At 36.6% G+C, this 15,901-nt stretch overlaps 1 protein-coding gene across 1 annotated transcript in view; it reads left to right on the top strand.

Annotated features, from left to right (window-relative positions):
- Positions 1–15,901, top strand: part of LOC145983638 (b(0,+)-type amino acid transporter 1-like) — a 191,725-nt gene that overhangs the window by 116,227 nt on the left and 59,597 nt on the right. The window contains exons 4-6 of the mRNA XM_083116702.1: positions 4,217–4,318; positions 7,810–8,088; positions 8,925–9,050. Coding sequence (XP_082972828.1) covers positions 4,217–4,318; positions 7,810–8,088; positions 8,925–9,050 — 507 coding nt within the window. The remainder of the gene's footprint in view (positions 1–4,216; positions 4,319–7,809; positions 8,089–8,924; positions 9,051–15,901) is intronic.

Here is a 15,901-nt window from a genome sequence, read left to right as displayed (position 1 = left end):
GATCTCTCTGGTGTTTTTCATCTAATGTGATTCCCGTATCACAAACCGTGCATCGAATAACAGTTCCATCACTTTCTATGAACTCGTGGTTAAATTCTTGAGCCAGACTGAGAAATCGGGATCTGGGCACTTTAGGCATGGTAAAGTACATGCACTAACAGGATCTAACAGAATGAAAAAGCTGGTAAGGAACTTACATCCACAAACAATATCTGTCCACTGCGCACACATGAAATGTGAAACCCACCACTTCAGAAACACATTGTTGCTTCACTGCTTCCAAGGCGAAACTGCATTTCCTTCTTCCTTCTATCTTATAAAATATAACGGCAATCTGGTGCATATCAGTAGCTGCCTTTCGATTGTTGATTTCAAATAGGCAACAATCAAGCACAGTTTAAATACATTCAATTTCAGTTAACAATGTGAAAACATCTTAAAAGAGAAAAGTGTTGCGAAAAAAGAAAATAAAAATTAAATGATTTGCTGAGGAAATATATTTAACATCACCCGTAAAAGGACACATAAAGGGGAGGAAAAGCGATTAAGAACACGAAAAAGGGGGAAAATAGATAAATGTCCCAGAAAAGGGAGGGAAGGGGAAAGGTTATCAAAAAAGGGGAAAAAAGGTTCTGGAAAATTAGCTCCATTCTCACGTTGAGGCAACATTTCACACACTGAGTCCTTCCAGAGAGGTCTCACTTTCACTACGAAAAAAAGGTGCGCACCTAAAAATCCTAACTCTGATAATAACCATGAAAATTACATGCTGAAAAAAAACAACTGATATGATTATGTATTCAAACTGCTTGCTGCTTTAAGGTTGAGTTATTTCTTAAGAAAGAATTGTAGTAACTTATTCATTAAGATATATCTGCCTTCAGTAGTATTAATTAGAAAAACAATAGAAATTCAGTTCATGTACTGTCTTTTCCAATTCACTTCAAAATCACTGAAAATATGGTGTCAAGAATTAATTTGTCCATTCTTGTAGTCAATAAGTGATTAAAATAATAATATGTTGTAGCAAGTACTATGTATTATTATTCACATTGTTTCTTCAGTACAGTAGTCCTACTGTAGAGTACAGTAGCTGTACAGTAGATCTGCAATAGAATTTCAGTACATTTCACAGTACACAGTAGAAGACATTCGAAAACAAGAATTTGCCTACTGAAGACAGTAGAAATTTCCAGCAGGGTGATCAAGATTTTTTTCTTAAGTGAGAGACATATTTACTCAGACAGAACCTTTTTTCTAGCACATCTTACCTTCACACTAAAATATTAAAAAATATCAGGATTCCCGGAAAATTAAAAATCTCGATTCGGAAATTTTAATGTCTAGATTTTGGAGGCAATCCGAATTTTGGAGAGGTTCATTTTTTTTTTGGAAAAATGTATTAGGCTAACTAAGTTTAGTCTTCCTTTTTTACAATCACATACTCTGAAGATGAAAACGGATTTGGCCATCCCTACTTCACACATCATGTGCGATCACTGCTATCATCATTATCAATGTAGGAATTCTTTGGTGTAATCCCATGTAATTCGGATTTTAAATCATATTCGTAATATTATAGTAAAAATGTTAGCAACCTGAAATATAGTATAATCGATAGGATTTGCTCTTCCAATTTTTCAGAACTTCTCATCAGAGGGAAATGTACGGTAAATAAACTTAGAATATTTCATTTTCTTGAGATTGTGTGGACATGCAATTACAGCACCCTGATACTAAAATATGAATTGCAACATAACGCATAGCCTTGACCTTTACCTTTGAGAAAAATCACCCCCCTTCCCTCCACTGTTGAAAGATTGACCTTGACGTTTTGCAAGTCTTGCAATGACTACAATGACTACGTAGAAATGTCATGCTTTGCCACTGGCTGCAAGTGGTTCTTGTCTTGCAATGTTTCTTTGATGGGCAGATCCCGCATCAAGCTTTCTTTTTATATTGTTCCTCCTCAGCAGACTGTTTGCTTTCTTGCAGACTTTCTTCTTCATTGTTGGTCAGTTGTTTTCCAAGTAAAAATCAAGAAGTTCCAGCGTTGTGTTTTCTTATTTCTGTCTCCCTTTGTCAATGAGCAGCAGACAATACAGGCAATGAGTGCACTCACATGAAGCATGTTGTGTAAAACTGGCATAGGACATCTTCTTGTCATTTGTCTTGTGCTGTAACCATGGGTCATTTGGTCCATAGTATAAACGCATGACTTCGTTGTGTTGTAATAGAGATGTGTTTCACTCTCTGTTGTAGCCTCCACCTCAGGTTGATCATGCAATCTTTGAGGAATAGCTGATTTTTGGGCACAAATCCGCCCTTGATAAAAATAAAAGACAATGTACCATTACATGTAGACATGTATGAAAACTACATAAATCACTGTAAAAGTACTAATAGTCAAACTCCAATTGTAGTAAAATAACTACAAGTGCGCAGCGCAAGTTAGCCTATGAAGTATATATTGAACTAGAGATAATGGTATTCTACCCGAAATACATACACGGGACCAATGGACCCAGTTGGGATTCAAAGCTATATTTTTCTTTAGGTACCAAAAACTTTATATATATTCGAAAATGTAATACAAATAAGCACAATATGGAAACCGTCATGAAATGACAATATTTCGTAATGAATAGTTTGAGTATGATCATCAATCAAAAATGTGTACAGGTCCAATGGACCTGGTCTGGATTCCCAGAGTTAATTATGTTATTTATTGTTTTCACACAATAAGGGCTTTATGTGGAACCTTTTCTACTCCCCTTTAGTCCAAATGTTCTAATAAATCTTTATCACTTCCCCTACACAAGGAAAGATGTATTTACCACATCTAAGGAACTTATACTGTTTGATGTCTAAATTGTGTGTGTCTATCAGAGGCGTATAGTAGGGGCTATCTAGGCTATCTGCGAAGCCCAGACTCAGTGAATAAAATACAGAAAAAAATATCTATCAGAAAATGTGCATAAAATTGTTCATTTCAATAAGAAGATGGACCTAATTTCTTAGAGGAGTTGCAAACATACCCTGCTTTCTTTGAATTCGCGTGATGGCAGGCAAGGCAACTCCATGGGGGTGACGGGCAGGCTTGAGGGCCCCGATCAATGTTGCAAACCAATTTTTCCCAGCATGTAATTTCCCCAGGATTGGGGAATTGTGGAGCAAAACTGTTACAGGAGAAAGAACAGGGTTGTATATGGGGGGGACCCTCTGAACTTCGTCAACAGTCAGGGTCAATGTTCCAAACCAATTTTTCCCAGCATGTAATTTTCCCAGGAATGAGTAATTTTGAAGCCAAATTATGGCAGGCAAAGGGAAAGTGTGTCATATGGCAGGGACAAGAACATCATTGAACACTTGCAGAGGAGTTAAAAAATAGGTCGTTCACCTTCAAACGACTAGAGATACAGTGGGGAGTAGAAAATTGTTGGCTGAGCGGGAATGGTTTATGAGTGCATCTAAAAATTACCAAAATGACAAGGACCAGTTCTAGTCTAGATCGCGTTGAGTGGTCTTGGTGCATGGAATTTATTTAGAAGCAGCGTATGAATACAGTAGTGAGTGGATTGTATTTTCGTGAATGTTATGTGCTGTGTTGTGTAGTGAACTGAAATGGATGACATATTTAACAAGCTGTCTATTTGGCTTACGAATGACGATAAGCTCCAAATCGTTGTGTATTTTTCTTGTATGTCCACTTTATGAACAGATAGGTTAATGGCGATCGGACCTACAGTTAAAGTGGTATATAAACCACCATGTATCGAACCTGGGACCCCTTAGTTTCAAGGCAACGATGTTACCACTGCACCAACAAGGAGCACCTGAACTTATAATTGTGAAAATAGGTAGGTTGAAAGTTTATTTTTATTCTTGTGTATAGGCCTACATAATATTTCACAATATGGGCCTCTTATTTATGCAAATAATAATGAAATTCTTGAAATTCTTTCCTTACTGACAGTGTACATTTCCATGATTTATTTATGAGGAATATATTTTTAATCACAAAGTCACATCACTTCAACCCGCCACCCCAAATGAGTTAAAAAAAACATCCCCACCAGCAAATTTTTGTCCAATCGAACACTCTGATATGGTGTGATAGCCCAGGTTCTTAACCCAGTATATGCCACTGGTGTGTATGGTCATAGTGGTGTGTTAAATGAAAGATTATATTTTTATATTTCTCCATATTTTGCAGGTTCTGGCATTTTTGTGTCTCCAACAAGTGCACTCCAGCGATCAGGATCTGTTGCACTTTGTCTCATAGTTTGGGGCGTGTGTGGAGGAATTTCACTTTTAGGTACGAGCAGAACAGACTTTGGAAATTGACTATATTATAGATAACATATAACTTGTAGGATGTATTGCATGTGTGATCTTCAAGCATTCTTTACTTGTGACCATCTAAAATTAACAATAGTCTTTATTAATTTCCACGAAAAATTTATTATGTTTCAATATGAAAATACAGGGGAAGAAAATTCAAAGAAAATACCGTACTTGAGAAATAATGGAAAAAGAAGACATATACTCGTATATCAAGATTAAAATTGTATTTCTGACTTTTTAGAAAACTATATTTTTTTTTCATTACTTGTTTCCTGTATGTAAATGTAAGTGTGTTACTGTGGAAATTACTCATTTCAAAAGAGTAACTGGTTACAGTCACTCAAGAAATGAATTGTTACTTGTAACTGCATTACAAGTAAATTATTTCCAAACAAGGTTTGAAAAGTATACGTATATTGACAAGAGTGGAGGGTCCACTGGATGATTGTCACAGATTTGTGTGAGCCACATTTTCAAATAAAACATGTATTCTGATGCTGACATTGTTATTACAGGTTCCAGTAACACTCGTCACTACCTCTACACTTCCATTTATTGTTATCATTTTACATTTTTACAGGGTATACCAGACTGATATTGAGTGAGCTGTGGCTATTTTGGCCTACTCCTGATTCACACTGTGAAATCCATACAAATTACATAAATATTCTTGCTTTAACAGTTTTTAAGTAAGCCACATGCAAGGACCCAAAATTGCTAATCCCTCAACGAACTTTCCCTGCTGCGAGAAAAAGATATATGTGTTCAAGAGGGGAGAAAATTTAGCTTTACACTGATGGGATTATTATTTTACTTCTTCTCTTATGAATATCAAACTTATGATGGTGTTGAAAAACACATTAATGGGACAGGGCAGGTTGAAGATTTCGTTTATGTTAGGAAAGTAGAAATTTCCATTTGATTAGCTCTAACTTGGAGTTGAAATTGTTTGTCCACAAGGAATACATGGGGAGTCTATAAATAATTATTTGTTATATTATCCCAAGTAACCAAAGTGGTTGACCCAATGTTGAGCCAACTGTACTGAAAATGGTTGGCCAAACGAAAGAATATACAGTTGGACAACATTAATTTTGGCTGTTTTTCCAACATTAGTTCAACGTGTGGTTTTTACGTTGGGCCAGCATATGTTTTTTATGTTGAGCCAACGTGTAGTTTTCTGTTGGGAAAACCTGATAACTAATTATAGATAGGTTTGTGTTCTGATATATACTGTGAGGCCAAACTGTAACACAAATTATATGTGTAAAATAAAATAAAAATACACATCTCTCTCTCAATCAAATGATATTGTTTTCAAGGTACCTTCAAGTGGTAGCACAAAAAACTTTCTTGAGTTTACTTAGTTTTATACTTTTCATGATATTTAGACTGCATGTAACATTGTGTAACCACCTTGACAAGGATAACTGTAACAATATTCTTGTTCTGCTACAGCTGAACAGACAAACAATAAGAAATTCCCAACACATCCTTCATCCATGGTGACTGACAAAGCACTGGTGAGTGTGTACAAGTTAAGAATAGCTTCTGTTTCATTAAAAGAATACTCCCTCTGTCCCATAATTATTGTCCGGTACACTTTTGTTTGTTGTCCCAAAATACTTGTCCAATATTCAAACTGTGACATTTGTTTATACAGAAGAATAAAATGAAAAACGGGAATGAGTCATACAACGTTATTACTCAAGGATCAGTACAAATTGGCCGATCAAGTATCCAAAAGAACATAAATAAAAAGTTACCATTTTGGCATACCGGACTATAATTATGGGACAGAGGGAGTATTATATTTTCAGTATGTACTGTGACTGAAATACTAGAAAAGAAACAATGTTACATGTCACTTATTTTACACTCTAGTTTTTGCAGCATACTCTCCAAGTAACCAGAAGTGGTTGGCCCAACGTTGAGCCAACCGTACAGAAAATGGTTGACCAATGGTTGGCCCAATGCAAAAACATAACGTTGGCCAATAGTAATTCTGGCAGTGGTTCCAACGTTGAGCCAACATGTGGTTTTTACATATGGTTTTACTATGTTGACCCAATGTATGGTTTTACTACTTTGGCCAAACGTATGGTTTTTAGTAAAAACTAAAGAGTGGATGGATTTGTTTTCTGATATATAGATAATTTATGGTGAGGCCAAATGTAAACAATAGTTTAAGATATTTACGAAATTAAAAATTACACACAGCACTTTCTCAGTCACATGGTATCATTGTTTTCAAAGCACCATACTTTCAAGTGGTAGCACAAAAACCTTCTAGAATTTACTTAGTTTTCTATCTTTCATAGAATTTAGTCTGCACATAACATTGCTTAATCACCTTCACAATAATACCTGTAAGAATGTTCTTGCTCTACTACAGCAAAAGAAACAAACAATAAGCAATTCCCAAGACATCTTTCATGCATGGTGGCTGACAAAGGACTGGTGACTGACTGCCAGTCAAAAATAGCTTCTACTTTCATTAAAAATATATTATATTTCCAGTATGTACTGTGACTGAAATATTCGAAAAGAAACACTGTTACATGTCACTTATTTTACACTCTAGAATTTTCAGCATTCTCCTGAAAGTTGTCTTAGCATTAAAAAGTTGTTTATAAAACTGATTTTGGTTCACGTTTCCATGGTTGGGCAAACGTTGGCAACCACCGTTGGCCCAACATAAGATCAACGTCAATTTGCCAACCAACGTAAAGTCAACCTTTCCCACGTAAAAAGTGACGTTGGCCCAACGGTAGTGGTTACTTGGGTCATGAAAGTTGTCTTTTCTCAAGAAAGTAGTTTTTAAACCTGATTTTGACTCTCTTTCCATGGTTGGGCAAACATTTGCAAAAATTGTTGACCCAACATAAGACAAACTTGAATTTGTATTTAAATTTGAACTTTTCTCACATAAAAATTGCAGTTGGCCAAACGGTTGTGCTTACTTAGGTTCTAGCTTAATAATAAATTTTAAAAACTGCTTCCACTTGTAACATGAGGAGAAATTCATATTCTCTTGTGCTTTTTTTTCACTAGCAGTTCCCATTCCAATGATATTGAAATAAATGCATACCTATTGCGAAACTGTCACTCTTCGCCTCAAATATTGTAATAGTTAAAAGAGTTATAAAATTATCTTTCATTGTGAAAAGAGGGGGAAAGATATGAATGTGTGAACATGCATTCAAGAAATGATTTGTGTGTGTAATTTGTAGCTGAAGAAAACCCTTCAATGGACATATCCCAACACAAAATATTTTTTTTTTACCCCAGGTAGAAAGTGGTGAGAAAATTTTTTGATCTTGCTTCCCATAACTGCTACTATCTTGAGTGATCCTGGAAGTATCCAATGATTTGTTAACTCCGACTTACAGTAGATATGAATGAAAGTGAAACTGCACATTCAATAAAGCAAACTTCACAGGTACTTCTTTGTGTTCTTAGGTGCCTTAGCATTTGCCGAGCTAGGAACAGTTGTGCCAAAGTCGGGAGCAGAATACGCTTATTTCCAAGAATCATTTGGACATCTGCACAGATTCTGGGGGCCGCTTCCTAGTTTCATCTGTTCATGGATATATGTCATTGTGCTGAGACCAGCAGAAGTAGCAGTCATCACCCTTACATTTGCAGAATACGTCTGCCAACCATTTTTTTATTGCCATCAATCTTTAGACCCTAGCATGGAAGTTTTGCTGAAAAGAATGATCGCCATATTAGGCTTGGGTAAGTAATTCCATGCTCATAAGATAAACTTGTGTTTAAATTAAGACTGAATTGTTACTACCAGAGTCAAAATTGGAAATTTCTAGCTGGGAGAATGCTTCTTCTAGTTTGGGGATAGGTGTAGAATGCTTTATGGTTTCTTCTTGAACTGGGAGTGTAACATCCCCCGCCCCACTTCGAGCACTGGTTACAACTTTGATTGAATGGACATCAATACTCTTACCAAGTGCCATATTAATCAACAGGATGACTAGCACCAGTGATGCCGAGTACAAAGATTCTCTGGACAGAGGGTGTGCAAATGAAATGTGTGGGGGTGGGGGGGTAGTCAACAAATGAGTTAACGTGACTTGCCTCACATACACAAATTTATTCTCGCTACTTTGCAGTAACTGTTTCTGTTTTTGAATTCCAAAAGAGGACTGGATATTTCAGTGTCTATATTAATTTTTCTGCAATTATTTGCTCATTGTAATAATCACTGTAAACTAAGGGAGAGAAAAATAGCTCATAACATATTACCTATTTCTGTTTCATTAACTATGCATTACTTTTCTACCTCTCACAGTAAATCAACACAATGAGGATGGATTGAGAACTGACACAGTGATACAGCCACATGATTCAAACGTAGGATTGAAAAAGGCAGACTAAATAATAATAATTATATAATAAATCAACTCATGAAAAAACCTTGGTAGAGCCTATATCTGTGTTAGTCGTAATCAGATATTTACTACTAAAGATGAAAGTGTGGAAATTACTGAGCAAAAGTAATTTACTATTGTACTCTACAATTGCAGCAGTTTACACTTTGTTTTCCTTTATGTTTTCAGGTTTAATTACTTCTATAAACATCATGAGCGTCAAACTGTATGTGAAGGTACAGAATGCCTTTACAGTCTGCAAACTTTTGGTATGCTTTATTGTCATAATTGGAGGGATAATTGAACTTTGTAGAGGTAAGGGTTCATGAATATATATTATTCTATTGCTTCTAGTATGCAATATTCAAGTTGTTAATATAATATGTTGTTACACATTTTACTAGGGGAATGTGATGAGTATATTAATGCCCAGTACTTTTCCATTCATTTGGGATAAGATTTTTCAGTGTTCGAAATTAGACCTATATTTAAGCATTATTTGACTGTATTTTGGAAACGAGAAAGTAACTTAGTAGCAGTTAACATGACTAAACATTTACTCAATTCTCGATTTCAAATTATTTATAATGTTTCATGCATAAATTGCAAATCGGTTGTTATTTTTCAGTGCCATCAAAAAATGTACAAAATTTTCATTAAATTGTTATTATTCACAATTTTTTAATATAAAAGATATCAGTATAATTAATTTCAAAGTAACATAATGTGCTTGAAAATCAATACATATTACAATTTTTTTTTCAAGTCACTAAACACAGAGTTGTGACATGGCAAATATGATGATTGTTGGAAGAGTAATGTTCTAAAATAAGCATATTGAATGGAGAATGCGAAGATTTTTTTTATATACAAATGCATGAAGAAAAGTAATTGTAAAAGTAACAATATCATTACAAGTTTATTTGGAAAAGTAACTTAGTTACAGTTATCTGAAAAAATAACTGGCATTGCAGGTAACTTGTTACTTCCAAACAATGCATCAGTCACCAGAAAGTGACTCAAAATATAGTATATTTGAAAAACTTAGATTTCTGCAATTTTGAGGACCATGCAACATGGAATAAAATTAATACAATCTGAATTTATTTAAAATATTCCTTTGTTCTTAAATTGGAATGTATTTTTTAAGGTGCAACCTTCTGGTTAGTATGGTTCAACTTTAAATCGAAATAGAAAAAGAAATAAAGAAAAAATCTACACTGAATCTACACTTGCAAATATCAATCGCTTGAGAATTTTTTTAACTCCAGATTTGGAAGTCTTGGATGGCATGCAGTTGTGTCCATGAAATTTTAGAACATCTTATAAATAGAAAAGAGAGGTAGAATGGATAACTTTAATTGCAATTTGTTATTTAGCATAACTTTTCTATATATGTAGGGTGACCAGACGTCCTCTTTTATCCGGACATGTCCTCCTTTTTAGGTGTCTGTCCGGCGTCCGGGCGGATTTTTTAGAAATCGGTAAATGTCCTCCTTTTTTGGAAAGGGTATAGCATTGACCATGCTGCATACAGAATGCTACATTTGGTCACCTAGCATCTGGGAGCTCAATACGATCACTTTCCTGACTGAGTCATTAGTAGGGCGCGTATTTAGGGCACTAAAAACCTCTGAAATAGGCAGTCAAATAGGCCAAAATGATGAAAATAGGCACTTAAAAAGCACCATAAACTAAGAAAAGGCACGAAAATAGGCACTAAAAAGGCACCCTAAAATTAAAAAAAAGACATAAAAATAGACTATGGATGTGAACTTATTTAAATTTTCTTCTTACAATGCACAGTTATACTGTATTAGCACTTCAGTTTATACATAAAAGTGCGCTAACGATTAACATACTATAATACTCTTTTGATCGAAATTCACATTTGCGGGGAATCGTCTGTTTAAGTAATTCTCACAAAAAGAGCTTGTGCTAACGACTGCGAATTTGAACAAATGATGAATAAACAATTTGCACCATTGTAACAAAAAAAAATATTTAAAACAATGTTCCAATTGAGACACTCAAATCTGGCGAATTCCAGATTTCAGTCAGTACAACATCAACAAAGCCTTACGTCTTTCAATATAGGGAAAGCCAAATGCACGTAAGAAAAAGCTGAAGTATGCAAAAATTGCAGAATATCAATTTTTTGGCACGATTAAGCAAAATAGGCACTAACCATCAAAATAGGAATTTATAGGCACTATAAAAATGTGTTTTCGGAATAGAAACTCCATTAAACGAACTTTAAAGTTTAAACATGAAAGCCTATGGTTTACTACAAAGGAATAAAAAAGGCAAATAGGCAAATTTCCGCAGCCCAGTCATTAGTATTAAGCGCTGAGACTGCTGGAACGCATGTAGTCTGTGCAGTTCTTTTTCGGTTGATTGATTTGGTTTATTTTACTTCGCTTTTTTTCCACTTTTGGCTAATCGCGAAGATTTTGATGAAGGACACACATGCCCAGGCCGGGATTCGAAACCGAGGCCTCTTTCGTTGTGGCGCGGTGTGCTAACCACTCCAAAACAGAGGTCGGCCAGTTCCTTTTCGAGTTATACAAACGCGATACAGAAATGCGTAGTAAGAATTTTGATTATTAAGTAATATTTACTTTCATGAAATAACGAAGCGAAAGAAAATATCCAGTTTTAAAGGATGGAAGAAACGAATATGGGGTAAAGTGTAAGGTGGTTGCCACTTTCCCCTGCTGTTCAAAGAGTGCTAGAAATGTTCGTGGCATTGAAATCATATTTCTCTACCCAATCCAAACTACCTAAAATTTTAATTTGGCTTTTCGAAGCGAATCTTACTTGTTACATTTGCATTCACTTGTGGAGATATTTCAGTCCAATATCCAAGAATTAGAAAAGGAGTAAAATTATGTCCTTCAAATTATAGATATTCTTTGTAATTTGTTAAAAAACAGATTAGGAGATTGCTTTCTTTGCTTAAAGGTAAGATGAAGTTCTTGAAAGAGAACTTCTGAAAAGCATCTGTGAGCAAAATGTTGGTAAGATTTTGTATATTGATTAAATTATGAGTAATTGCAAATGTATAGCCATTTTTTTGCGGTGTCCTCTTTTTTATGACTTTGTCCTCCTTTTTCGCCATGCTCTGTCCTCTTTTTTTAATGTATGTGTCTGGTCACCCTATATATATGTAGGTTAATAGTGACAAAAGAATGAATTACGATCATGTGAAAATGTGAGTCGTGCACTCAACATATGTGGTTGCAGACACAGCCCTGCTTTTGCATCATGTCATGAAGGCACAACGTGTGTGTGAACCCATGTAGCACACATTGTTAGGCCAACGTTTGGTGATTGTCGGCATGGTTGGGAAGTGGTTGGTAGTTCTTGCCAACGAATATCTTACGTTGGGCTACAGCGCCTTGAATAACGTAGTTTGGAAAACGGCACAGTTCTGCGCGCTCTGGCTGGTTCCACTCGAAAATGATCCGCTAGAGGCGATGGTGTTGAACCGGGTGCTTGGTATTTGTCTGCTTATAATGGAAGTAAATGGAGTTTTTGCTGCAACGTCTGATTCTTTTACATGAAGCATTTCTATGAATGTGATAATTGCTATGATATTTGGTACAGCGGTCGCGAAGATATTAACGAACATTCTAGACAGTCGACCACGTCCTGTTATCGTAATACTTTCGTTAATAATACGGGAGAAAAAATACGCGTGGAATGCTCTTGGCAACTAAATTTTTGTAAATGTATATATATATGATATGTATTTTTGATATTTACTGTCTCTTTTCTTCAGCTTTAAACTAATCGCGGCGATGATGATAATGATGATTCCATGAAACGACAAGGGGAATCCTACAAAACTTTCTTAGTGCCATCGACATGAGTGTAAGGCAACTTTCAAACCAATGGGACAAGCGACACGGGATGTTCACACTGTCACACTAGTGACACACACTTCCAGACTGTAAAATAGCATTCATTGCACAAGAGGGTCCAAACAGCAAACGACACGTTCATATGGCGTATTCGCGTGCTACTTGTTACTTCCGTCGGAAAGCTCCTTAAAGGAAGGGTGCTCAGACCGAAGCGACGCGCTACAGGGGGAGTCCCCAACTAAGTGACAAGCGACATGGTGCCTTAGTCTATTGGCAAGCGTTCGTTGCTAATTGTGTGAACAACAGATAGGCGACACGAAAAACCGCACATTACAACAACAGATCTAGGCGACACGATAAGTCACACGTGTCGCTTTGTCGCTTCTGCGTCGCTCAAACTGGGCCATTTCCTCAATAGCTTGCAACATGTTGCCGTGGTTTGTTGTTCGCGCATGCGCGATGCAATGAGTGTCTTGCTTTAGTGAGATTGTGCACCAAAGCGACAAGGGACACGCGACACTTGTCGCTTGAGGATTTCACCAACCGAACGCTGGCCTGTGCTTCCCGTCATGCCGCTACGATGTGAAATGTTGCTCTTGATTGGCTCGTTTCCAAGCAACATGTGTCGCTTCGGTGTGAAAGTTGCCTTGGACCGAAGGACCCGTGTCGCTTTGGTGTGAAATCCTCGTATCGTTTGTCGCGTGTCCCTTTAGTGTAAAATCTCCTTGAGGAAACGGTGCAGTCAGAGCTTGTGTCCCTACGGTTCGAAAGGTTGCATTGATTACGGACTGCTCGCTTCCAAGCGACACTTGTGGTTAGTCGCCTCGGTATGAAATATCTCTCAGGATACTATTTATATTCTAATAACATAGAAAAATAAAACTCTAGTACACAATCCAACACCTGACGTTCGGAATCACTTTGCGATGTTTCTTCTTGTGTTACGCATGCTATTTATTTATTAATTTATTTTACTTTTCTTTCCAAATTAATGTCATTTCGTGACTGCAAATCACTCCACAAATATAACTGTTTCCATCAATTCACGTACCGCCTTTCAAGACAAACAAATCTACACAATATATTCCAAAAACTAACTAAGCCGCATTACTTTCATAACAAAATTAGCACCTGGGTCGATCGCACTGCCATCTACTTGTCAAAGTCTCGGGGAACCAGTTTCTGGGGTCGTTTTCCACACTACGTTATACAAGGCGCTGTAACACTACGTTATTCAAGGCGCTGTAGTTGGGCCAGTGATTCACATTGTTGGCAGACATTGTTGTCAATTACGCCTATATTGTAGGTTGACCCAACATTGAATTCAAGGTTTGGTACAGTGGCCAGTGACGTTATGCCAAACGAGAAAGAGGGAGTAAAATTCCCCCTTTCAATCAACAAGACCCTACATGGCCGTGTGCACGAACGAAGATCAAATTTTAAACTCGGATCGGGAAAGGATCACTGATAAATTCCATTGCACGAAGATGGTTCAGCACTTGATCGCGATCTAGGAACATCAAAACGAGTTTATCTTCTGATCGGCCATTCGCCACCGTTTTGGTGTCTGATCCTGGTTCACGATACTGACGCTTCGACTGCAGGCAGTTGTTTTTGAATATGAAAAGAGCGGAAAGTGATATCGAGGGCGTACAATGCTGATAATTCGAGAAATGTGTAAAGTAATCTAAAAACTGCCAAAATAGTAATAATAATTTGTGGTTCTGTGGTGCAAAGTCGAAATGTTTCTAAATACTGTACTTTCTATCCCAGATACAAAACATGTGCAAGTGCAAGTTAAGTTAGAACAGAGCAATGTTACGATATTGCTACATGGTGTTGGAAATATGATTGTATAAATTTACGAAAATACATGTTACTGGACATTTACACGACACGACAATATAAATATATAAGAATTAAGAAATGAAAAATTCACATACTTACCACAATACAGTAATAATAATAATAAAATATCTTTATTGAGCGGGCGAAGTTCAGCGTACGCTTTTCTCTCGCGAATGCATTTTGTAAGGCATTGAAGTCCCGTAGAAGAAGGTTCCATGCTTTCTCCTTATTCTTTTGTTTTGCGCCGTCAGTTCTCTTTTATGATTATTATTTATCTACACCCTACTACATCCTTGTACTCGTCGACAAGGTTGATCAGTACATTTCTCAAATTCAGATAAATTTGCGACCCGAAATTACTTTCTTCTCCTACACGTTGATACTTTAACACATCACATTACTCGGTGGGGTTCTTGATTGTCATTTGTTTTAGCCAACCAATCAGGTATAACCTTACAAATTAATCTCGGATCATTTGAACGGAATCTCGTGAACGTTGTTTTTCGTTGGTGCAATGCAAATCTTTAACCCGAGAAAGCCCATGACTTTATTTCTGTGAGTCTTGTGATCATATTAACAGGATTTATTGGTTTTACATCAAAATGGAATAAAATGAAGAAAAAATAAAGTCTTTATTATCCTGCTCGAAAATACAGGGGTGTCACCTGTAGGTGACATTGGGCATTCAAGGTACCAAAATGAACATAACGTGAAACTTATACCATGGAACATCTCTGTTTTATACCTCCCTCCTCATTTTTATGTAACACACTTGATATTAACAATGTCAGAACTTGACATTACACTTTACACTTTTCCCTGTTCTTGTACCGTGCGTCCATTTCGATCTGCAGCCGAGAGATCGGGAGAAGCGTGGCGGGCGGCACTGACGGAGATGCCGACATTTGCGGCCTGAAATGCCCGCTTATTTTTATGGACATATGCAGACATTTATATAAATATTGCAAAACGAGCACTAACCTGTGTTATAAGAGTATGGTTTTAATTTTAGTAGCTTAGTGGCTGTATGTGCCGATGATTTTGACACGCCCACCTCTTGTGAAACACGGCGTAGAGGTTTGTTTGGAGAACATTCTAACGCTGCACCAATATCATCGAGTTTTGCTTCGGTTAGAATCCGTCGTTTTTGCTTAGGTGTTTTAAAATTTAACGATACAGTTTCTCGTAATTTAAGGACAAGATGTCTAACCGTATCTCTGTGTGGAGTTGAAACGCATGGGAATTTCTGTACAAATTACCTACACACGTCTCTACACGAGTTTGTTTTCACGTAGGTACGTGTCATACATAAAAAAATCTTTGTTCTAACGTGAATCTTGCGGCTGGCATTCCAATCGTCTCACTGACACGTCACACATACACACTACAATAACACAAACAAGTAACTGCAAGTAACCAAGAATAACACTCTTGCGCACAGTACGAAATTAA

The sequence above is a fragment of the Lepisma saccharinum genome, chromosome 2, assembly GCF_977018435.1.
Source record: "Lepisma saccharinum chromosome 2, izLepSacc3.1, whole genome shotgun sequence".
NCBI lineage: Eukaryota > Metazoa > Arthropoda > Insecta > Zygentoma > Lepismatidae > Lepisma > Lepisma saccharinum.
Note: the sequence above shows the minus strand (reverse complement) of the source record. Positions and strands in the feature narration are given on the sequence as shown.